Below are 24,156 nucleotides of genomic sequence, written 5' to 3' on the forward strand. Positions count from 1 at the left end.
ATTTGACTAAAATGATTTCCACTCCGCGGGTTCAAATGTTCAGTAAAGCTGAAGTTCAGATCTTTGGTGCTGTGAGGCAGCAGCTCTGCCAGATGTGACGAGGTAGAGAGTTGGACAATGAGAGAGAGCTAGATAATCTCATGAGATTTAGAAGATTTTTACTTTCAGATGTTGTAGATATTGATAGCTAGCCATCTCTGGCAAGGGTTTCAAAGGTTACGGGGAGAAGTTTGAAGAATGAAATTGAGAGGAAAAACATACATCAGCCATGTTTGAATGGTAGAGTAGACTCAATGGGCCAAACGGCCCAAATCTGCTTAGTTTAGTTTAGAGATACAGCGTGAAAATAGGCCCTTCGGCCCACCAAGTTCGCTCCGACCAGCAATCACGCGTACACTACTTCTATTCTATTCTGCACACTATTGACAATTTACAGAAGCCAATTAGCCTACAAATCTGCACGTCATTAGAATGTGGAAGGAAACTGAAGCACCCGGAGAAAATCCACGCGGTCACAGAGAGAACGTTAAAAACTCCACACACAGACAGCACTCATAGTCTGGATCGAACCCGGGTCTCTGACGCTATGATGGGGCTTTTTCACGGGGCGAGTTGACGCAAGATGTCACCAGAGTGAAGAGGTCGTGGTCCAGCACGAGTCTCGCACGATATAACGGCAGTAGATAAAGAGTTCCCACGGTACTCGGCATTTCTGCTATTTGTGCGAGTGAACTTGTCCGTTTCCCGAGCTTTCCCGTTAAATCTTGAATGAACATCGTGAACTACACGTGACACAAATGATGTAACTTTTTTTTCCACACACTATATATATCCTCCCTTGGTTGAATTGGCTCATTTGGAGACATATTTTACTGTGTATGTGGGAGACACAGATGGACTGAGCACAGTACCTCGGTCTTACTGTGTGTGGGAGAGGGGGAGAAAGAGACGTACACTCACAGAGGCAGAGTCTCTCAGCCTGTGTATGAGGGAGGGAGAGAGAGAGAGAGGCACACACAAGGTGGATGTGAAATCTCACCTGCCTGTTTCAGTGACAGACACCCGCCGTCAGTAAATGAAGACACCCCCATCTGTCTCCCCCTCCTCTCCCTCGACTCCCCCACCTTTCTCTCCCAACTCCAGTCCCGTCCCGACCCCCTGGGAAACTGAATAGAGCAACAGTCAACTGCTGCCTGTGCGCTGATATGACAATAAAGGCTACTTTACTTTACTGAGTTAAAGAGTTCCCACGGTAGACTGTAAAACTGGGACCCTGGTTCTGGACTCCCCCAACACCGGAACCCTTCTTCAGACAGCCTAATCGGAATTGAGTCTGAAGATGTGTCTCGTCCCGAAACATCAGCTTTTTTTCTCCAGAGATGCTGCTTGACTCGCTGAGTTACTCCAGCTTTTTGTGTCTGTCTTCGGTTTAAACCAGCATGTGCAGTTCACTCCTTACACGGGTCTCTGCACAACATTGATTGGTAGCGTTCCGGACCCCTGGACCCGAGGACTCCGACCTGTATCTCTCAAAGAAGTACATGTGAAAAATTTCTCACGGACCATAAAAATGCGTAACCTTTCAGTAAAGTCCCTTTTAAAGTCCCTTTTAAAGATTATAGTTATTTTCTTGAATCTCATTAACATAACTCATGAATAAGTTGATGTCCATATGCGGATGTAAATCTTTATTTTTATTTATTTTTTAAATTCAATCCCACAGAAGATAATTTTTAATCACCTTCTGTCCCCTCTGTCCAGCTTCCGGGTTCACCGTTCGCAGGAGTTCCCACGGTACCCGCAAGAGTTATTACGGATATCGCACGGATATCGCACTGGCCACTACGTTCATATAATGTTGCAATACTCAACCACAAGTGTACAAGTCACTCTTGGAGAAATTCAAACTTTCTTGAATTTTCTCCCGAGTGACCAAGTTACACGATGACCTGCCGTTAGCGCTACGGTGGTCCACGGTGGTCCACGAATGCCGTACTGTTATCGCACGAGGTTCCCACGATGTTAAACTCCGGTTAACTCTTGCGTCAAGTCGCCCCGTGAAAAGGCCGCTTAAGGCAGCAACTCTACCGCTGCGCCACTGTGCTGCTCTTATGTCTTATGATGTAGCTCTTAGTTAAATTGCGGAGTGAAAATCATTTTCGTCAGCAAATCCGGCAAACATCCCAGCCGGATCCAATCTTCACCGAATATCACCACTTCAAGGAGAGATCTCTGTAATCCAGAGGTACTGAAGCTAAACATAATACCCTGCCAAATGAGTACCCAATAAGAATTGAACCAAAAATGTTTGTAGCAGTAAGTAACTGATCAATTGAAAAGACAAGAAAGATAATACAACTTACTACTGCAAGTGGCTGGTCTATGGGTTTAGAATCGATGTGGTGTTTACGAAGTGAACTGACGGTTGGAATTTCATCGACATCTTCAAAGTCATCATCATCGATGTCGGCTGTAAATATGAATCAATCATTGTTTCAGGTTGTGTACAACAGATACATGAGCACTGGAGCAGACACATGCCTGGCTAAGTGTTGTTGTTAAAGAATAAGATAAGACAGTAAAACAGGTCTTGCATTAGATTCAAGAGACAATTTAATGCATTTCTGGAGAAAGACGGGATTTGAGTGAGGAGGTTAAACAGTTGGGACTAATCTCCAAAAAAAACAGACTGTTTAGATCCAACGTCTCACTCCTGCGGTTCAAAGATATTCTGCTGTAATCTTTGTCTATCATTGTAGCAAAAGCATCTATACAACGTAGCAAGGGGCCTTCTCCAGACTGATCATGTTTTCACTCTCACTTGTGTCTCTAATAACTTAATTTTACTTTAAATTGTACAGAACTGCGAGCTGGTTAACAGATTAAACAATTAAAAAGTAAGCATTAGTGAATCATATACAGGTCTTTTACCGAAAGAAAAGAATACAAACTTTTTCACACAGTAGGCAGTGGGTAGAGGGAACGAGCTGCCAGAGAAGGTAGTTGAGGCAGGTACTATATCAACAATTAAAATACATTTGGACAGAAAATGCACACCTCCAGATTCAGGGGTAGTTCCTGTGAATCATTGGTGATAATTTTCCAATGTTCTATAGATTCAGGACAGTTCCCGTGGATTGGAAGGTAGCTAATGTTATCCCACTTTTCAAGAAAGGAGTGAGAGAGAAAACGGGGAATTATAGACCAGTTAGCCTGACCTTGGTGGTTGGGAAGATGCTGGAGTCAATTATTAAATAAGTAATAACAGCGCATTTGGATAGCAGTAAAGGGATTGTTCCAAGTCAGCAAGAATTTATGAAGGGGAAATCCTGCTTGACTAATCTTCTGGAATTTTTTGAGGATGTGACAAGTAAAATGGGTGAAAGAGAGCCAGTGGATGTAATAATAATGATAATGGATGGGATTTATGTAGTGTATCTGGACTTTCAGAAAGCCTTTGATAAGGTCCCACACAGGAGATTAGTGGGCAAAATTAGAGCACATGGTATTGGGGGTAAGTTATTGACATGGATAGAGAATTGGTTGGCAGACAGGAAACAAAGAGTAGGAATAAACGGGTCCCTGTCAGAAAGGCAGGCTGTCGAGAGTGGAGTGCCGCAAGGCTTGGTGCTGGGGCCGCAACTATTTACAATATATATTAATGATTTAGAGTATTGTGTGCAGTTTTGGTCTCCTAATTTGAGGAAGGACATCCTTGCTATTGAGGCAGTGCAGCATAAGTTCACGAGATTGATCCCCGGGATTGCGGGACTGTCATCTGAGAAAAGGTTGGAAAGACTGGGCTTGTATTCACTGGAATTTAGAAGGATGAGAGGAGATCTTATAGAAACGTATACATTTATAAAAAGGACTGGACAAGCTAGATGCACGAAAAATGGTCTCAATATTTGGGGAGTCCAGAACAAGGGGCCACAGTCTAAGAATAAAGGGGAGGCCATTTAACTGAGATGAGAAAAAACCTTTTCACCCAGAGAGTTATGAATTTGTAGAATTCTCGGTCACAAAAGGCAGTAGAGGCCAATTCACTGGATGAATTTAAAAGAGAATTAGATAGAGCTCTGGGGGCTAGCGGAAGCAAGGGATATGGGGAGAAGGCAGGCACGGGTTATTGATTGGGGATGACCAGCCATGATCACAATGAATGGCGGTGCTGGCTTGGAGGGCCAAATGGACTCCTCCTGCACCTATTTTCTATGTTTCTTCCCAGCTGTTATCGGGCAACTGAACCATCCCATCAGCAGCTAGAGAGTGGTCCTGAGCTACAATCTGCCTCATTGAAGACCCAGACTATCTTTAATCGGACTTTATCTTGCAGTAAAAGTTATTCTCTTTATCCTGTATCTGTACTGTGGATGGCTCGATGGTAATTATGTATTGTCTTTCTGCTGACTGGTTAACATGCAACAAAAGCTTTTCACTGTACCTCGGTAAACTTAATTAGTGTGATATGGTTCAAACACAGGTAAATGGGACTAGCTTAGATAGGCATCTTGGTCCAACTTGGACAAGTTGGGCCCAAGGGCCAGTAACAGTGCAATATGACTCAATGACTCTCACTTGCTGATCAAAATGAATTTCTTCTATATAGAAAATACAATTCAATACTAAGTCAACTATGGCTTATTTAGTGTTCAAAAGGGAACTGCAGATGCTGGAATATCGAAGGTACACAAAATTGCTGGGGAAACTCAGCGGGTGCAGCAGCATCTATGGAGCGAAGGAAATAGGCGACGTTTCGGGCCGAAACCCTTCTTCAGACTGATGGCTTATGGCTTATTTAGTGGTGCTTAATATTATTGGGCACAAGAAGCAGTTTACTGCATCAGCCACATAGGCCAAAATGAAATCCAAGATGTTGACCAAGATGCCCCATCTAAACTAGTCCCATTTGCCCACTTTTGGCCCATATCCCTCGAAACCTTTCCTATCCTATCCTGCTCAAGTGTCATTTAAATGTTGTTATTGTACCAGCCTCAACTACCTCCTCTGACAGCTCATTCCATATATCAGCCACTGTCGATTAACCCTCAGAGAAGGATGAGGTGCACGAGGGGTACTACCGTACACATGCAGGTCGTGACTGCAAGCCAAACCCGCTGATTGGAATATTCACCGGCTATACTTGAACCCGTTTCGTCTTATGTGCTGACATATGCACAAGCATGTACACGTAAAATAATAAATGCCCACACCCTATACTGGTGTTTTACAATATGCTCCACTAACCACTCTATATATGCTTTGCTTCTATAAGAGGAAGGATGTAGATTTACCCTTATTAATCCTTGCCATTTATAATCTCACTACACATATATGCATACCACCCTTTACATGGTATTACGGTACTACACAGCTTTACACTAGCCGGCTCTCACAAGCCACGCTGAGCTGGAGGTGAATGGCTGGCAGTTTAAATGTTCCTGATTGCTTATGGAATAAAGATTGATCTTTCACTATGTGTGTTGCCGTGGATCATTCACAAACAGCCACGTTCTGGGTGAAAAGGTTACCCCTCAGATTGCCATTAAATCTCTCTCCTTTCACCTTAAATCCATGTCCTCTGGATCTTGATTCTCCTACTGTGGGAAAAGGACTGTGCATTCACCACATCTATTCTCCTCATAATTTTATCCACCTCTATCAGATCATCACTCTGCCTCCTGAGCTCCAAGGAATAAAGTCTTAAAGCCCTGTCCCACGGTACAAGTTCATTCTAAGAGCTCTCCCGAGTTTTTAAAAAACTCGTGGTAAGCACGGAGAATGAACGTAGCGGGTTTGTCGGAGCTCGGGGATGTCTCTTAGCGTTAACGGCAGGTACTCGGGCAGACTCGCTAACGGCAGGTAAGCACGGGAAGACTCGTGAATATTTTTCAACATGATGAAAAATGTCCACGAGAGCCCCGAGTTCCATCGATTGGCTATTACCGTAAATCGCCGAGTTCGAATCAGGGCAAACACGGGACAACTCTTGGAATGAACTCGTACCGTGGGACAGGGCTTTTAGCCTCCCCAACCTCTCCCGATAACTCAGGCTCTCGAGTCCTGACAACATCCTCGCAAATCCTGCTTGCACTCTTTCCGAATCAAATGTGCAAAACTGAACAGTTAATACGCGGAGAGAAAAGAAATTGCAGATGCTGGAATCCTGAGCAAAACACAAAGTGCTGGAGGAACTCAGCGGGTCAGGCAGCATCTGTGGAAGGTTTGGACAGGCGACATTTCGGGCTGGGACTCTTCTTCAGACTGATAGTTAATACATGGAGGTAGCAAGTATCAATGCTTTATTCAACTGCTATTTGCTAGGAATGCGTCAGTTAGTCATTTATCCGATATCTGGTTACTGATTTCTCAACATATGAATGCTTTATGAATGCAAACATTCCAACAAAATATATCGATTTTAACTGTTACAACATACAAATGAAAAGTAGCAGAAACTCAATCATTCACAGAAACGCCCTGGTTAACAAGTCCCTCTTCTTCCAGCTAACAGTAAATGGTTGCAAAAGCCCTATCATTTAATGGCCTTTTATCATTTAAACTGTTTTTAGGACTTACAGAAGGGTCAGAAGTTTGGAAAGCCATACCTAACTGTAGCCGTTCTTCCAGCTGAGTTTCAGAACACATCGAGGACATTCTGGAAAGAACAAAACATTATTTATGAATACAGCAAGGAAGTGATTGGTTTCAATTGCAGAATTGTTGGTTAAATATATATAAATGTTTACATTGCCTCAAACACATTCAGAAGCATCAGAATAGAGTCTTTCAGAAATGAGCATCAAGGTACAATATTTGGGCATCTCTCAATACAGGTGCGCAACAGATTTTCCAGCAACTGGTGGTCTGGCACCTCCTTTAATCCAGACATAATTACGAGAAGGATTGAAATCCCCCTTAGAAGTCCCCTAAAAATATGGCCCCTCGCCCTGGAGAGACGGCCGATCTCGATTTCATTAGGACTTACGCGGACAATCAGGGGGTCGAATTTGGGCCCTATAGCCAGAGCTCTGGAACTCCAGCCCGGCCGGAGCCGGCAGATCCATTCCCATAGCCGACTTTTATGGCCGATCGGCGAATTGAATTTGCTCCCTGCGGCCCGGGCCCAACCAAACTTTGCAAGCCGATATCTCGGCCCCCAGCGACCTGAGCAGACCGTTCCGTTGGACTCCACTCTGTGGCCGTCACCTCTGATGGTCCGGCAAAACTGTCTCCATGACCTCTGTTGGTCTGGCAGAAAGGCTCTGTAACCAAAATCGGTGGTGGGCCTGTACCAGTACCAACCCCAGCAGATTTACCCCAAACTCTTCCAGAGATGGCAGATGGAACTGCAGTCTGCCTTCCTCTCATCGGTAGGTGTCAAGTCAAACTGAAGTGAAAGAACAGGTGCAGAGAATTGCTACAATTGAAATCACGAGACAGTGATTAAAGTGGGCGGAACCCCAGCCTGCCGAGTTCTGCCTGGGGGTCAAAAGGGCACAGAGCACCAGAAGCCAGTGAAGGAGAGACAAGAAACTTGCGAGCAGAGAACTTGAACAGTAAATCAAAAGGACTGTCCGAAAAGACTGCCGCGAGAGCCAGAGAAGGCAAGCAGGACTGACTTTCTACAGACCCGATTGGCAGCCGGTTTTTCACCTGTTAAAGACCAAAACTGTTAAAGACCAAAACTGTTAAAGACCAAAACTGTTAAAGACCAAAACTGTTAAAGACCAAAACTGTTAAAGACCAAAACTGTTAAAGACCAAAACTGATAAAGACCAAAACTGATAAAGACCAAAACTGATAAAGACCAAAACTGATAAAGACTAAAACTGCTAAGGACTAATCTGCCAAAATAAAAGAAGGAGAAAATAAAAAAGGTGGAAAAGAAGTGTTTGGTCTGAGTGAATCCAGTTCATCATTTCGGGGTAGATAAATCAAATCCCTTTTAAGCGGGGAAACTGCAAAAACATTAGAAGACTTGACAGTGAAAAACCGCTGTGACCAGGAGACTTGACTGTGAAAAACCGGGCGGGGCCAGGAGATCTGGAAACCTGGAAAAGAGACAGTTAAGTCAAGATAAAACATGGCTGATGAAGTTGCTGGAAAGTCAGCTGAGCAGCTCAAGGTGGAGAGGACAACAGCAAAAAGGGCATTCTCTCGTCTTGTTAACAGCATCATTAGAAACCATGAAGAAATGTCTGAAGAGGAGCTCAGGAACAATTTCAACAAACTCATGCAGGAGGCCGAAAAAGTCATGGAAGCCAATGACGATGTGGAGGCTGGACTCATTGCAGAGCTGGAGGCGGAGCTGGACGCAGATGAAGAAACTGTGTTAACTGAACAGCAAAGTGCCGACCTGGCAAAGACTGCAAAGGAGTGTGAGTCAAAACTAAAAGAGGTCAAAAGGCTCATCCAGAACACTCTATGGGCAAACTTTGGAAATGTTGAATTATCCACCTCACTACAGACAGCAGATGGTGCATGTGAACTTGCTGCTGCCACTGCACCATCAAATAGCAACCAAGAAGCATATGAATTCATGCTTAACCACCTGCAGAAACTGGTACAGACTGCAAAGGAGATGTATAGTCGGTGGAAACGTTGGGTCCCTCTGGATGAGCAAGAGAGCTTCCAGAAACACCTAAGAACACTCGAGCTTCTCGTCCCCTAACTGGTTTCCAGGAAGGCTGACTTCATACAGGCAAGAATAAAGGAGGACGCTGAAGGATTAGCACAAGCGGCGAATGCTTTCAATTATCCTTCACCAGCCATCAGACTGAGGCCCACGGCCCTTCCTAAGTTTACTGGAAACAAGCGTGACTTTTATAGATGGAGGAAGGATTGGGAAGCACTGCAAAAGCAAGGTGAACCCACTGGATCAAATGAGGTGAAGAAGGTTCAATTGCTGGACAGTCTGGAGGACAAAATTACAAGAGACCTCCGCCTCACAAGTTATAACACTGCAGATGATATCTTTCGTGTCCTAGAGAACCGGTTTGGAAATCAAACAGCTATTGCTATTGAGATAGTGGAGGAGCTTCAGAGAATTCCACCTGTCAGAGGACATCAGCCACGTAAAATAGTGGAATTAATTCAAGCTGTGGAAAAGGCGCTTAATGACTTGAGCGATCTCGGAGACACAGGCGCTATTAAAAATCCACTGATGACAAAATCAATTGAAACCAAGCTTCCAGAAACCCTTAAGAAGGAATGGCTGGTTTATGTAGCTGACAAGAGGAATGCTTTGGCACCAGAGAAACGGGTTGACAGTCTCTTGTCATTTCTCAAAGAGCAGGAGAGCATATACGAACAGCTCGAGCAACTGAGGGACGAGGAGCCGAGTAGAAAGGAAACTCGGACTGAACCAAGACATGCCAGAACCAAGTCTACCAAGTCAGGAAATGACCACACAAGTTGTGTAGTCTGTGGTGACGTAAAGCATAAAAGGAAGCTGTACTTCTGCAAGCAGTTTCGAGGGCTAAAGCTGACAGAGAAAAGAGCTGCAGTAAAGAAGTTGGGAGCATGCAAAAAGTGTCTTGAAGTTCATGATGATGGTTCATACTGCAAACCTGCATATCTGTGTAAAAATCAAATCTGCAAGGATGAACAGACTCCTGAGCATCATTTTTATCTGTGCCCCAATTATGAGATGAGGAAAAGCAGTGTGGATCAGAGAAGGAGTAAATTTGGTCCAGAGGAAGATAAAGGCAAGAAGAAATATACAGTGCACCAAGAGGAGTTTTTCAGCAAACTTCCACCAGAGTTGGCAAAACAATGCCGAGATGTGTTCTCGAACACTGCATCAAGAGCCTTCAACACTGCAAAGCATCAGCCAAGCCTCCTAAAGGAAGGTGGACTGCAAGAGCATCCAGTGATTTTGATGCTTCTGGAGGTCGTAGCAAATGCTGGACAAAAGGTTGGGACATTAATTGACTTGGCTTCAGATACCAACTACATAACTCACAAGGCTGCGAGTAGACTGAACCTTAGGAGTGAAGACATCACGCTTATCGTCCATGGAGTTGGGGGGATGAAGGTCCACGTAGAGACGAGGCGCTACCTTCTAAAGATCCGAGTGAACACTCCCAAGGGCACACTCAAGTCGCACCAGTTAGTTTGTTATGGGTTGGACAGCATTGCAGATGTTCACAAACATGTGACACCACAGCAGCTGCAAAAGTTCTTTCCAGACGTCCCACTTGAGGAACTTGTGAGACCAAAAGAGATACATTTGCTCATAAGCCATAGAGAAGGTCAGCTAGCGCCTCAGAGGATTAGAACTGTTGGAGATCTCATTCTGTGGGATGGACCACTGGGAAAGACTGTTGGAGGTTGTCATCCTGAGCTGTTTGAGAAGCTTACCATGTCAGCCACATGTCCAAAACACACTTCGCAAGATCAATGAGAGCAGCTGCTTTAAAGTATGAGGAGCTCACTGCCCCAGTCCCTGAGGAACTTTCACCAAACGGACAGGTCGCCGTCAAAGTTCAGAAGTCACGTAAATCAACCGCCAATCGGGACTTCTTGGATTGGTGGAAGTGGGATAGCATTGGAGCAGCATGTGAGCCAAAGTGCGGGGGTTGCCGCTGTGGAAACTGCCAGCCAGGCGGAAAAGAAATGACTCTTGCTGAAGAGCGAGAGCTCGAAGTGGTAAGGGAAGGCCTCACCTACGTAACAGGAGACCGTCACAGTAAAGACCCACATTGGCATGCTAGCTATCCTTGGTTGGAAGACCCAGCTTCTCTACAAATAATAAAAGGACAGTGGAAGCCACATTTCTCAGGACGGAGAGGCAGCTATCCAGAGAACCTGAATGGAAAAGTGCCTACACAGCTCAGGTGCACGACATGGTGGACCGAAAGGCTGCAATCAAATTGTCCGAAGACATGATTGCAAACTGGAAGGGACCAGTGTGGTATGTGAGTCACCTTATTGCTCCAAACCCCCACTCTGTCACAACCCCAGTGAGACTAGTGTGGAACAGCAGCCAAAAGTGCAATGGTGTCAGCTTAAATGATTTGCTGATGAAAGGTCCAGACGTCCTCAACCAAATTCGCGCCGTCCTCCTCAGATTCAGAGGCGGAATCTATGCTGCTCTGGGAGACATAAAGAAGATGTATAACTCAGTCTGGTTGGAGGACCGTGAAGTACACTTACACAGATTCCTCTGGCGAGATTCCGAGGACGAGGAGCTGGGAGAGTATGCTATCACAAGAGTGAACATCGGAGACAAACCTGCGGGGTGCATTGCACAGTTGGCAATGCGTGAGACTGCTAATCTTCCTTCTTTTACCCACCTCAAGGATGAGCAGCAAGTACTCCAGAAAGACAGCTATGTTGACGACATCCTCACATCTCACAACAGCCTCGACCAGTTGAGAATCATCACAGCAAATGTGGAACAAATCCTAAAAGCTGGTGGGTTTGAGCTCAAGCCTTGGGTTCTGTCTGGCCAAAGTGGGAGGAAGGAGGACAGTGATGCTTTAAAGAAAAGCAAAACAAAAAGCATGATCCTACCAAACCAAATGCATGATGATGATAACAAGGCACTTGGTCTGGGCTACATTGTTGAAGACAATGCTCCACGTTATGGTGGGAATCAATTTCTCCAAGAGAAAGAAAAGGATGCGGCTTGGTCAAAGCCTTCTACAAGAGCAAATCAAAACTCAGACGCCAAATCCCCTAACAAGAAGAGAGCTTCTCAGCCAGGTAGCAGGGATATATGACCCCATCGGCATAGTGGCTCCTGTTAAGCAAAAGGGAGCGATTCTGGTACGCAGAGCTTTCCAAGAAGCAAAAGAGGGAAGCTGTTCGGTCAGAGACACATGGGACATGGCACTCTCAGATGGACTCAGGGAGGATGCAATTAAGCTCTTTGAAGAGTACGTACAACTTGGAAAAGTCAAGTTCGTCAGGGCACTGACTCCCTCTTGCTCCGCAACTGAACCCTTGGGAATCACCTTTTCTGACGGAAGTGAGCACACCTACGGGGCAGTGATGTACCTGAGATGGGATTCAGACCATGGCCCAATTGTCAGACTTGTGGAATCCAAGGCCAAGTTAACTCCCTTGGACCACAGAGGAGACGCTGTTAAAGCAGAGATGTGCGGAGCAGTGTTCGCCTCACGCTTAAAGAAGTATTTTGAGCTACACAGTCAAATTCAAGTGGCGAAGTGGTATCATCTTGTGGATAGCCAAACAATCCTTGGTGCAATACAGCGAGAAAGCTACGGATTTCAGACATTCTTCGCCAATCGGATTGGAGAGATTCAAACAAGCACCAACATTCAGGACTGGCGGTGGATTCCTGGCCCACAAAACATCGCTGATGTAATCACCAGAGGTGCCAGCCCTCAAGACCTTGATCAGTATTCAGAGTGGCAAAATGGACCGAAGTTCCTGGTATTGCCTGTGAGTGGCCAATAAAATCAGCTAAAGAACTGGCTGCCACTGCCAGAGAGAACATCAACAAGTTACAGAAGAAAGCTTTTGTAGCAGCACTATCAAGAGCCAAAGTAGAGAACCAAGAACCGGAACCAACAAGCCCAAAGAGACCACCTGCAGGGTCAGCTATTCAGAACCTTGTTGATGTCAAGCGGTTCAGCATTCTAACTCGACTGATCAAGACAGTTGCATGGATTTGGAGAGCAGCGAAGAGGTTTCTTGGCAAGAACAAAGCCCGAAACAATCCAAAGTGGGAGGCCATCTCTTTGACAGGAGTCATTACAATAAGAAAACAAGAAAATGCTCTAAAATACATTTTTTGTGCTGCGCAATGGGGCACAACTTTCCCAAGCACCACAACAGATCGATTGGTAAAAATAAAGACCAAGTTCAAACCTAGACTTCAAAGTTTGACTTTAAAGCGTCGATCTCCCAAGTGGTTCCATTGGAAGATCGAGTGGGAGGTGTCAAGTCAAACTGAAGTGAAAGAACAGGTGCAGAGAATTGCTACAATTGAAATCACGTGACAGTGATTAAAGTGGGCGGAACCCCAGCCTGCCGAGTTCTACCTGGGGGTCAAAAGGGCACAGAGCACCAGAAGCCAGTGAAGGAGAGACAAGAAACTTGCGAGCAGAGAACTTGAACAGTAAATCAAAAGGACTGTCCGAAAAGACTGCCGCGAGAGCCAGAGAAGGCAAGCAGGACTGATTTTCTACAGACCCGATTGGCAGCCGGTTTTTCACCTGTTAAAGACCAAAACTGTTAAAGACCAAAACTGTTAAAGACCAAAACTGTTAAAGACCAAAACTGTTAAAGACCAAAACTGTTAAAGACCAAAACTGTTAAAGACCAAAACAGTTAAAGACCAAAACTGATAAAGACCAAAACTGATAAAGACCAAAACTGATAAAGACCAAAACTGATAAAGACTAAAACTGCTAAGGACTAATCTGCCAAAATAAAAGAAGGAGAAAATAAAAAAGGTGGAAAAGAAGTGTTTGGTCTGAGTGAATCCAGTTCATCATTTCGGGGTAGATAAATCAAATCCCTTTCAAGCGGGGAAACTGCAAAAACATTAGAAGACTTGACAGTAGGTGAGACACTGCAGCTGAACAAAGACCTCAGAAGGTCATAGAACAGTACAGCACAGAAACAGGCCCTTTGGCCCACAACATCTGTGCCGAGTTCAACTAATCTCCTCTGCCCACACGTGATCCATATCCCTCCATTCCCTGCATATTCATGTGTCTATCTAAAAATCTCAAACACCACTATCGTATCTGCTTCCACCACCATCCCTAAGCAGTTCATTCAACTATCCCCTGTGTAAAAAAACTTGCCCCTACACATCTCCTTTAAACTTTGCCCCTCTCACCTTAAAGCTATACCCTATAGCCTTTGACCTTTCAATCCTGGGAAAAAGTTCTGACTGTCGACCATATCTATGCCTCTCATAATTTTATACAGTGCATTCAGAAAGTATTCCAGCCAATTCACTTTTTCCACATTTTTTTATGTTACAGCCTTATTCTAAAATGGATTAAATTATTTTTTTAATCATCAATCTATACACAATGCCCCATAATAAAAAAGTGAAAACAGGTGTAATTAATTGCAAAGTAATTAAAAATAAATAACTGAAATAACACATTTACATAAGTATTCAGACCCTTTACTCAGTCCTTTGTTGAGGCACCTTTGGCAGCGATTACAGCCTCAAGTCTTCTTGGGTATGACGCTACAAGCTTGGCACACCTGTAATTGGGTAATTTCTCCCATTCTTCTCTGCAGATCCTCTCAAGCTCTGTCAGGTTAGATGGGGAGTGTTGATACACAGCTATTTTCAGGTCCCTCCAGAGATATTCGATCGGGTTCAAGTCCGGGCTCTGGCTGGGCCACTCAAGGACATTCACAGACTTGTTACGAAGCCACTCCTGTGTTGTCTTGGCTGTGTGCTTAGGGTCGTTGTCCTGTTGGAAGGTGAACCTCTGCCCCAGTCTGTGGTCCAGAACGCTCTGGAGCAGGTTTTCATCAAGGATCTCTCTGTACTTTTCTCCGTTCATTTGTCCCTTGATCCTGACTAGTCTCCCACTTCCTGCCGCTGAAAAACATCCCCACAGCATGATGCTGCCACCACCATGCTTCACCGTAGGTATGGTATTGGCCAGGTGATGAGCGGTGCCTCGTTTCCTCCAGACCTGATGCTTGGCTTTCAGGCCAAACAGTTCAATCTTGGTTTCATCAGACCCGGAGAATCTTGTTTAGGTGCCTTTTGGCAAACTCCAAGCGGGCTGTCATGTGTCTTTTACTGAGGAGTGGCTTCCGTCTGGCCACTCTACCATAAAGGCCTGAATGGTGGAGTGCTACAGATATTGTTGTCCTTCCGGAAGGTTCTCCCATCTCCACGGTGGAACTCTGGAGCTCTGTGAGAGTGACCATCGGGTTCTTGGTCACCTCCCTGACCAAGGCCCTTCTCCCCCGATTGCTCAGTTTGGCCGGGCGGCCAGCTCTATGAAGAGTCCTGGTGGTTCCAAAGTTCTTCCGTTTAAGAATGACGGAGGCCACTGTGCTCTTCGGGACCTGCAATGCTGCAGAAATTGTTTTATACCCTTCCCCAGATCTATGTCTCAACACAATCCTGTCTCAGAGGTCTACGGACAATTCCTTCGTCTTCATGCCTTGGATTTTGCTCTGACATGCACTGTCAACTGCAGGACCTTATATAGACAGGTGTGTGCCTTTCCAAATCATGTACAATCAATTTAATTTACCACTGGTGGACTCCAACCAAGTTGTAGAAACATCTCAAGGATAATCAATGGAAACAGGATGCACCGAAGCTCAATTTTGAGTGTCATAGCAAAGGGTCTGAATACTTATGTAAATGTGATATTTCAGTTATTTCTTTGTAATTACTTTGCAAAAATTTCTAAACACCTGTTTTTGCTTTTATATTATGAGGTATTGTGTGTAGATTGATGATAAAAAAATTTAATTTAATCCATTTTAGTAAGTAAGCAAATTTTATTTATATAGCACGTTTAAATCAACGCGTTGAAACCAAAGTGCTTTACATAAAATAAATAATAAAGTTTCCGTTCATCCATAGAAAAAATTTAAAATAAGAAAAAATGACACAACACATTATAGAATTCAACATGAACGTCCCCCCACAACAGAATCAACATTTTCCACTGTGGGGAAAGGCATCAAAAAGATAAGTCCTCTTCCTCTGTGAATCACCCGAGGTCGGGGTCTATTTGTGGCCTCCGCAGCCAGTCCAATGTTTTCAGGCCCTCTTGCCGGAAAGCTGGAACTCCAGCGTCGGGTGAACACTCCTCGGCGGCTTGGAAATGTCTGGATCGACGGCTCCCTCCCCAGAGACTGCGGTACCCGAATTCGAAAGGCCGCGCTGGCCGGAGCTCTAACTCTGGCGATCTCGGCAAGAGATCCCAGGCTCCGCGGTGTTTTAAATCCAGCGCCGCCCGCCTCCGGACTCCGGAGCTTACCGCACGGCGACCCGGCAAGGCATCGCACGCTCCGTGATGGTGTCCCAGCACTGCGCCGCCGCCGAAGCTGTAGTCCCGGCCGGTCCCGACAGGAAACGCCGCTCCAGTCTCGATGGTAGGCCGCGAGGAAGGGGCGAAGAAGCAGCTCGGAGGGAAGCCGCCTCTCCGACCAGGTAGGGGACTAAGAAATAAAGTTTCCCCCTTCCTCTTCCCCACCCCCCACATAAAAGACCTCCAACTAACATTTTGTTTTTTAACAGGACAAAAAATAAAATTAAAAAAGGATGAAAGGGCAGACTGCAGGGAGAACTGCCATTTTAGAATAAGGCTGTAACGTAACAAAATGTGGAAAAAGTGAAGGGGTCTGAATACTTTTTGAATGTACTGTATACTTCTATCAGGTCTCCCCTCAGCCTCCTGTGTCCTCTCCTTATCCTCTCTAATCCAGGCAACATCTTGGTAACCCTCGCTCGCACCATCTCCAAAGTCGCCACATCCATGGTCGGTTTGTATAACTTGCCCATTTGCTGTATCAATGGAAAAGGACAAAAACGTATGGAGTAACTCTTCAGGTCCTGAAATCTGGATGTAGTCAGCTCTCTTAATCTCTCCAACTCAGTCATCTGATTCTTGATATCATGTAGATGGAAGAAATGACTAAGAATTGGTGAGATCTCAATGAATCAGTCTGAAGAAGGTTCCCGACCTGAAAATTCAGCTATCCATGTTCTCCAGAGATGCTACCTGACCCTCCAGCACTTTGTGTCCTTTTGTGTAACCCAGCATCTGCAGTTCCTTGTTTCTACATTTTGACTGCTGTATCAATCAGCTGGGTTATGAGCAACAAAACCCTTATTCATCCAATGATCTAATAATTAAACGTGGATATAAAATCGCACTTAAGCAGCAAGGCTGTTATTATACAGGAACATTTCCAACCATCATCCCTTTACCTGAATACTGTTTACCAAGAATACATCAGTTGGTTGTATTATCTGATTGCCAGTGACAGATCTCTCAATAAATCAGTAAATCAATTTTGGTACATTCAAACAAACTAAATCACTTTTAGGCTGCTACAAGTGAAAAGTAATGGAAACAGTGATTTAACAGGTCATTTACAATGTAATCGTAACTCATGCTTTAGTGCGGTCAGTGAAAGAGTATTTCTTGCAGACATAATTCTCAGTGTACTGGATTTGTTTCTCCCTTTGGGACAACTTCTGGCAAATCTTCAGAGGTCCAGAGAGCAGAGTGTAAAACACTCCTTTGGAAAAGAGAAATGGCCACAGGAGGCAGCTTGAAACTCTGGTATCCCACATATGTACAAATACTGCATTTCGTTGTCTCTGTACTGTACACTGCACAATGACAATAAAGTTGAATCTGAATCTGAATCTGAATCTGAAATAAATGAACTATTATTAAGCGTAGGGGGTGGTTTGGGGAGAGGGGAGACAATTTTAGTTTGGTTTACAGATAGAGCGCAGAAACAGGCCATTTTGCCCACCGAGTCCGAGCCGACCAGCGATCACCCTGTACCCTAGCACTATCCTACACACTGGGGAAAATTTAATTTTTTTTTAAATATTAACGTTTATATTATAGGATTTTAACTATCCGTGTTTGAGAGAAACCGAGAATGTGATGCGCTCAACCCAAAATTACCAAAAAGTTTGAAGAAGGGTCCCGACTTGAAACGTCACCCATCCATGAACTTCAGAGATGCTGCCTGACCTGCTGCGTTACTGCAGCACCTTGTGTTCCATTTTGCTTTTTCACAAGAACAACTTGATGATCAAAGAATGCTGATTGAACAAGTCCATAAAGTCCATAAATTAGGAATACCAATGGGGATGACTAAACCCCGTCAAGAAAATGCTCATTTTAAATTAATATCCATTACATTGCAAGCAATCAGGGCAGAAGCAAACATCAACAAACTTTTGACACAAGCATAGGAATAACTCAGCAGGCCAGTCTGAAGAAGAGTCCTGCCCCGAAACGTCACCTATCCATGTTCTCCAGAGGTGCTCTTTGACCGGCTTAGTTACTCCAGCACTTTGTGTCTTTTTTTTTGTTGGAAACCAGCATCTGCAGTTCTTTGTTTCTAGGTCAGGCAGCATCTCTAGAGAACATGGTTATGTGATGTTTTGGGTGGGGACTCTTTTTCAGATGGATTGTCGTGGGGGTGGAAAGCTGGAAGAGAGATGGGGGCAGGACAAAGCCGGGGCAAGTGGTAGATGGCAGATGTAGAGGGGAGGGGATTTGACTGACAGGGATGGACAAAGGCCAGAGAAGAATAGACGACAAAAGGTGGTGAGATAAGTAGAGAAGAGGCATGAAATGTGAAGCTAGAGGAAGGAATGTAGGTAAAAGGGGATGGGGAAATGGAAAGAGGGTGGACAGTGGGAGAAATGGGTGCACATCACTGGGTGGCACGGTAGCGCAGCGGTAGAGTTGCAGCCGTACAGCACTTGCAGCGCCTGAGACCCGGGTTCGATCCCGACTACAGGTGCTGTCTGTACGGAGTTTGTACGTTCTCACTGTGAGTTTTCCCCGAGATCTTCGGTTTCCTCGCACACTCCAAAGACGCACAGGTTTGCATGTTAATTGGCTTGGTATAGTGTACAAATTGTCCCATGGTATATGTGGGGTAGTGTTAATGTGCGGGGATCACTGGTCAGTGTGGACTCGGTGGGCTGAAGAGCCTGTTTCCGCACTGTGTCTCTAAACTAAAAACGAAATCAAGGTGGGTCTGCTTGGGTAATTTGCATATCACTGTACCTTAATTGGTACACGTGTCAATAAAAGGGTGGCGTGGATCCTTGATAATACCGGCTGCCTTTTTGAGGCAGTGCCTCCTACAGATCTCTGTGATGGTGGGGAGGTTAGTACCCGTTCTTCATTGAAACCCAATGGCATTAACATTGAATTCTCCAATTTTAGGTAACTAAACAACACTTCTTTCCTTTTTTCACCCCTAGATGCACACCCGTTTCCCCAGCGGTGGAGATGGGAAGATGTGGCTAATAGTGGGATGCTATTGGAGGTGGCGAAAATGTCAGAGGATTGTGTGATGTATGCAACGGCTGATGCGGTGGAAGGTGAGGACAAGGCCGACTCTGTCCTTGTTACGAATGGGGGGGGGAGGTAGAACAAGAGCGTAGCTGCGGGGTATTGAGGGGCCCTAGTGAGGGTCTCAAATATAATAGAAGAAGGGAAACCCCATTCTTTAAAGAATGAGGACATATCCGATTACTGGTATAGAACACCTCATCTTGGACGCAGATGAGATGTAGATGGAGAAATTGGGAGTTGGGGATAGAGTCTTTATAGAAAACAGTTTGGGAAGAAGTGTAGTCTAGATAGCTATGGGAGTCAGTGGGTTTGAAATAAATGATAGTTGATAGTTTGTATCCTGTGATGGAGACGGTGAGATCAAAAAACAGTAGGGAGATGTCAGAGATGATCCATGAATTTGAGCGCAGGATGGAAATTAGTAGTAAAGTTAATTAGGTCAGTGAGTTCTGCATGGGTACAGGAGGTTGCACCAATGCAGTCGTCAATATAGCGGAGATAGAGTTCAGGGATAGGACCAGTGTTCACCTGGTAGACACAAAATGCAGGAGTAACTCAGCGGGACAGGCGGCATCTCTGGAGAGAAGGAATGGGTGACGTTTCGGGTCGAGACCCTTCTTCAGACTGATGTCAGGGGAGTGGGCGGGACAGAGATAGAATGTAGTTGGAGACAGAAAGACTGGAGTTACTCCAGGATTTTGTGTCTACCTTCGATTTAAACCAGCATCTGCAGTTCTTTCCTACACACAGTGTTCATCTGAAACAGGGATTGTTCAACATACCCTACAAAGAGACAGCCTTGCGAGTGCCCATAGCTACACCTTGGATTTGGAGGAAGAGGGAGGAGTCGAAGGAGAAGTTAAGAGTAAGGCAGAGGACAGAGTTAGTAGACGGAAGTGGTCTGAGGAAGTTGTAGTCGAGGAAGAAATTGAGGGTTTTCAGACCTTCCTGGTGGAGTGACTGGACATCCATAGTAAAGATGAGGTAGTGGGGGGCCTGGACAGCGGAGGTAATTGAAGAGACAAAGAGCGTGTGAGGTGTCTTGGACATAGGTAGGATGGGATTGGACCAGGGGGGATAGGATGGAGGTATGTCCCAGCTACACTAGTCCCACCTGCCCGTATATGGTCCATATCCCTCCAACCCTGTCCTATCCATGTACCTAACTGTCTCTTAAATGTTGGGCTAGTCCCAGCCTCAACTACCTCCTCTGGCAGCTTGTTCCATACACCCACCACTCTTTGTGTGAAAAAGGTACCCCTCAGATTCTAATTAATTATTTTCCCCTTCACCTTATACCTATGTCCTTTGGTCCTTGATTCACCAACTGGGCAAGAGACTCTGCATCTACTCAATCTATTCTTCTCATGATCTTATACACCTCTATAAGATCACCCCTCATGCCCCTGCACTCCAAGGAAAAGATTCCCAGCCTATTCAACCTCACGCTATATATCAGACCCTCTAGTCCTGGCAACATCCTCATAAATCTTCTCTGTACCATTTCCAGCTTGACAACATCTTTCCTATAACATGGTGGCCAGAAATGAACACAATACTCTAAATGCGGCCTCATCAACGTCTTATACAACTGCAGCATGATCTCCCAACTTCTATACTCAATATTCTGACTGATGAAGGTCAATGTTACAAAAGCCTTTTTGACTACCTTATCTACCTGTGAGTTGGCCTTCAAGGAACCATGCACTTGTACTCCTAGATCCCTCTGCTTTACAACATTCTCCAGTGGCCTACCATTCACTGGCCTGCCCATGTTAGACTTCCCAAAATGTAACACCTCACATTTCTCTGCATTAAATTCCATCAACCATTCCTTAGCGCACCTGGCCAATCGATCAAGATCCTGCTGCAATTTTTACAACCATCTTCATTATCTGAGCAAGGTTTCGATAAAGCTGAGCGGGAGAAAACAGTTTATTCTGCCCACATGCCTGACAACCGGAATCCAAGGATTTGAAACATTTTACAAATGAACCAAAGCACAGAGACACTCAAAAGACCTTGAAGCCACACCCTGAGAGGAAGGTGCAATCAGATATCACAGGAACTTTTAAAGACAATCAGATATAGATAAGAAGGTGACCAATTTGCAGGGCTAGAGATAAAGCAATAACACGGAACAAAAATTAGCAGCTGGAACGTTTTGCTTGCAGAGATGGCTGATGCAAGTTCCAGTATCAAATTGATCATACAATTACAACCAAGTTATAGAAGGCAATGGACGCAATGCTGGATAATGGGATTAGCAGGGATGACTACTTATAAACATAGAAGAATACAGCACAGGAACAGCGCTTTCACCCACTTGACTGTGGCGAACAAGATGCTGAAATAAACTAACTTCATCTGCCTGCATGTGATCCATATCCCGCCATACCTTGCACATCCATGTGCCTGTGGTTTCTGCCTCTACCACCACCTGTTTCACACCCACCATCTCTGTGTAAAAATACTTGCACCGCTCATCTGACCGTTAACGATGGTTGGCATGGACATGAGGGATTGATGGGCCCGTTTCTGTGCCATAAGATGATAACTTTCAATCTCTTTCAAAGTGCATAAAATCAAAGATCCTATAGCAGAGCAAGGTAGACCACTCTTGCTAAATGCAATGGGCTGACGTGTAGTACGCAACGCAACGGAGCGGAACATGGGTCTTTTTTTCATCCATTTCAGTAACCCTACCCGACCCGACTCGCAGTGTAATCAACGTTGCGGGGGAACAGTTTGTGTTAATAAATTATAATTCTGACAATGAGGAGAAGATTTTTACCAAATAACTTTTATTTTTACGAGGATGTTTCCGTAACCGGCTTCCGTCTCCGCACTAGTATCTTTGCTCTGCTATGATGGGAGCTTTGGTGCGGAGACGGAAACCGGTTACGGAAATGGGGCCAAAAATTACCCATGAATCTGCCCGTGACCGTACTACGTCTTTTTCGTCGAGTGATCTATCTTGCTTGCTATAGGATCTTTGCATTAAATGGCCTGATTCTGAGATGCCAATTTCTATTGTACTCCAAGGACTTTAAGTGTATTATTGTGATTATGGGTAAGCTCAGTGTTTAGCGAACAAGCTACATGCATGAGGCATGGTTGTCAGGTTGTTGACAATTTTCCTATGTTCTATAGATTCAGGATCAGTTCCTGTGGATTGAAGGGTAGCTAATGTTATCCCACTTTTTAAGAAAGGCGGGAGTGAGAAAACATGGAATTATAGACCAGTTAGCCTGACATCGGTGGTAGGGAAGTTGCTGTAGGCAATTATAAAAGATGAAATAGCGGCACATTTGGATAGCAGTAACAGGATCGGTCCGAGGGGAAATCATGCTTGACTAATCTTCTGGAATTTTTTGAGGATGTAACTAGGAAAATGGACAAGGGAGAGCCAGTGGATGTAGTGTACCTGGACTTTCAGAAAGCATTTGATAAGGTCCCACATAGGAGATTAGTGGGCAAAATTAGGGCACATGGTATTGGGGGTAGAGTGCTGACATGGATAGAAAATTGGTTGGCAGACAGGAAACAAAGTGCATGGATTAATAGGTCACTTTCAGAATGGCAGGCAGTGACTAGTGGGGTACCGCAAGGCTCGGTGCTGGGACCGCAGCTATTTACAATATAAATCAATGATTTGGATGAAGAGATTCAAAGTAACATTAGCAAATTTGCAGATGACACAAAGCTGGGTGGCAGTGTGAACTGTGAGGAGGATGTTATGAGAATGCAGGGTGACTTGGACAGGTTGAGGGAGTGGGCAGATGCATGGCAGATGAAGTTTAATGTGGATAAATGTGAGGTTATCCATTTTGGTATCAAAAACAGGAAGGCAGATTACTATCTAAATGGCGTAAAGTCGGGAAAAGGGGAAGTACAACGGGATCTGGGGGTCCTTGTTCATCAGTCCATGAAAGTAAGCATTCAGGTACAGCAGGCAGTGAAAAAAGCGAATGGCATGTTGGCCTTTATAACAAGAGGAGTCGAGTATAGGAGCAACATGGCCCAAGTGAGACCACACCTGGAGTATTATGTTCAGTTTTAGTCCCCTAATTTGAGGAAGGACATTCTTGCTGTTGAGGGAGGGAAGCGTAGGTTTACAAGGTTAATTCCCGCGATGGCGGGACTGTTATATGCTGAGAGAATGGAGCGGCTGGGCTTGTACACTCTGGAGTTTAGAAGGATGAGAGGGAATCTTATTGAAACATATAAGATTGTTAAGGGTTTGGACACGGTAGAGGCAGGACACATGTTCCCGATGTTGGGGAAGTCCAGAACCAGGGGGCACAGTTTAAGAATAAGGAGTAAGCCATTTAGAACGGAGACAGGGAAACACTTTTCCTCACAGAGAGTTGTGTGTGTGGAATTCTCTGCCTCGGGGCGATGGAGGCAGGTTCTCTGGATGCTTTCAAGAGAGAGCTAGATAGGACTCTTACAGATAGCGGAGTTATAGCGGGGATATGGGGAGAAGGCAGGAACGGGGTACTGATTGGGGATGATCAGCCATGATCACATTAAATGGCGGTGCTGGCTCGAAGGGCCGAATGGCCTACTCCTGCACCTATTGTCTATTGCCTATTGTTGCGTTGCCTGAACTTGAGGGTCTGCGCTATAGAGAGAGGTTGAAAAGACTGGGACTTAATTCCTTAGAGAGCAGGAAGATGGGGTGTGATCTTATAGAGATGTATAAAATCATGAGGTTATTAGAGGGAAAGTGGACAGAATCTTTTACCCAGGGTAGGGGAATCAAGAACCAGAGGACATACTTTTAAGGTGAGGGGTGAAAGATGTATTGGGAACCTGAGGGGCAACTTTTTATTTTACACAAAGGGTGGTGGAACGGGTTGTTGGTGGAGGTAGTTGAGGCAGGGCGGTACAGTGGCGAGGCAGTGGAGTCGTTACCTTACAGCGCCAGAGACCTGGGTTCGGTCCTGACTACAGGTATGGAGTCTGTACATTCTCCCTGTGACCGCATGGGTTTTCTCCAGTTAACTCCCACACTCCAAAGATGTACAAGTTTGTAGATTAATTGGCTTTGGTAAAGTTGTAAATTGTCCCTAGTGTGCAGGATAATGTTAGTGTACGGGGTGATCATTGGTCA

At 45.0% G+C, this 24,156-nt stretch overlaps 1 protein-coding gene across 1 annotated transcript in view; it reads right to left on the bottom strand.

Annotated features, from left to right (window-relative positions):
- Positions 1–24,156, bottom strand: part of mindy4 (MINDY lysine 48 deubiquitinase 4) — a 204,321-nt gene that overhangs the window by 102,668 nt on the left and 77,497 nt on the right. The window contains exons 6-7 of the mRNA XM_033040703.1: positions 6,609–6,658; positions 2,364–2,470 (exon numbers count right to left, since the gene is read on the bottom strand). Of these exons, the coding sequence (XP_032896594.1) occupies positions 2,364–2,470; positions 6,609–6,658 (157 nt within the window). The remainder of the gene's footprint in view (positions 1–2,363; positions 2,471–6,608; positions 6,659–24,156) is intronic.

The sequence above is a fragment of the Amblyraja radiata genome, chromosome 2 (genome assembly GCF_010909765.2).
Source record: "Amblyraja radiata isolate CabotCenter1 chromosome 2, sAmbRad1.1.pri, whole genome shotgun sequence".
Taxonomy (NCBI): domain Eukaryota; kingdom Metazoa; phylum Chordata; class Chondrichthyes; order Rajiformes; family Rajidae; genus Amblyraja; species Amblyraja radiata.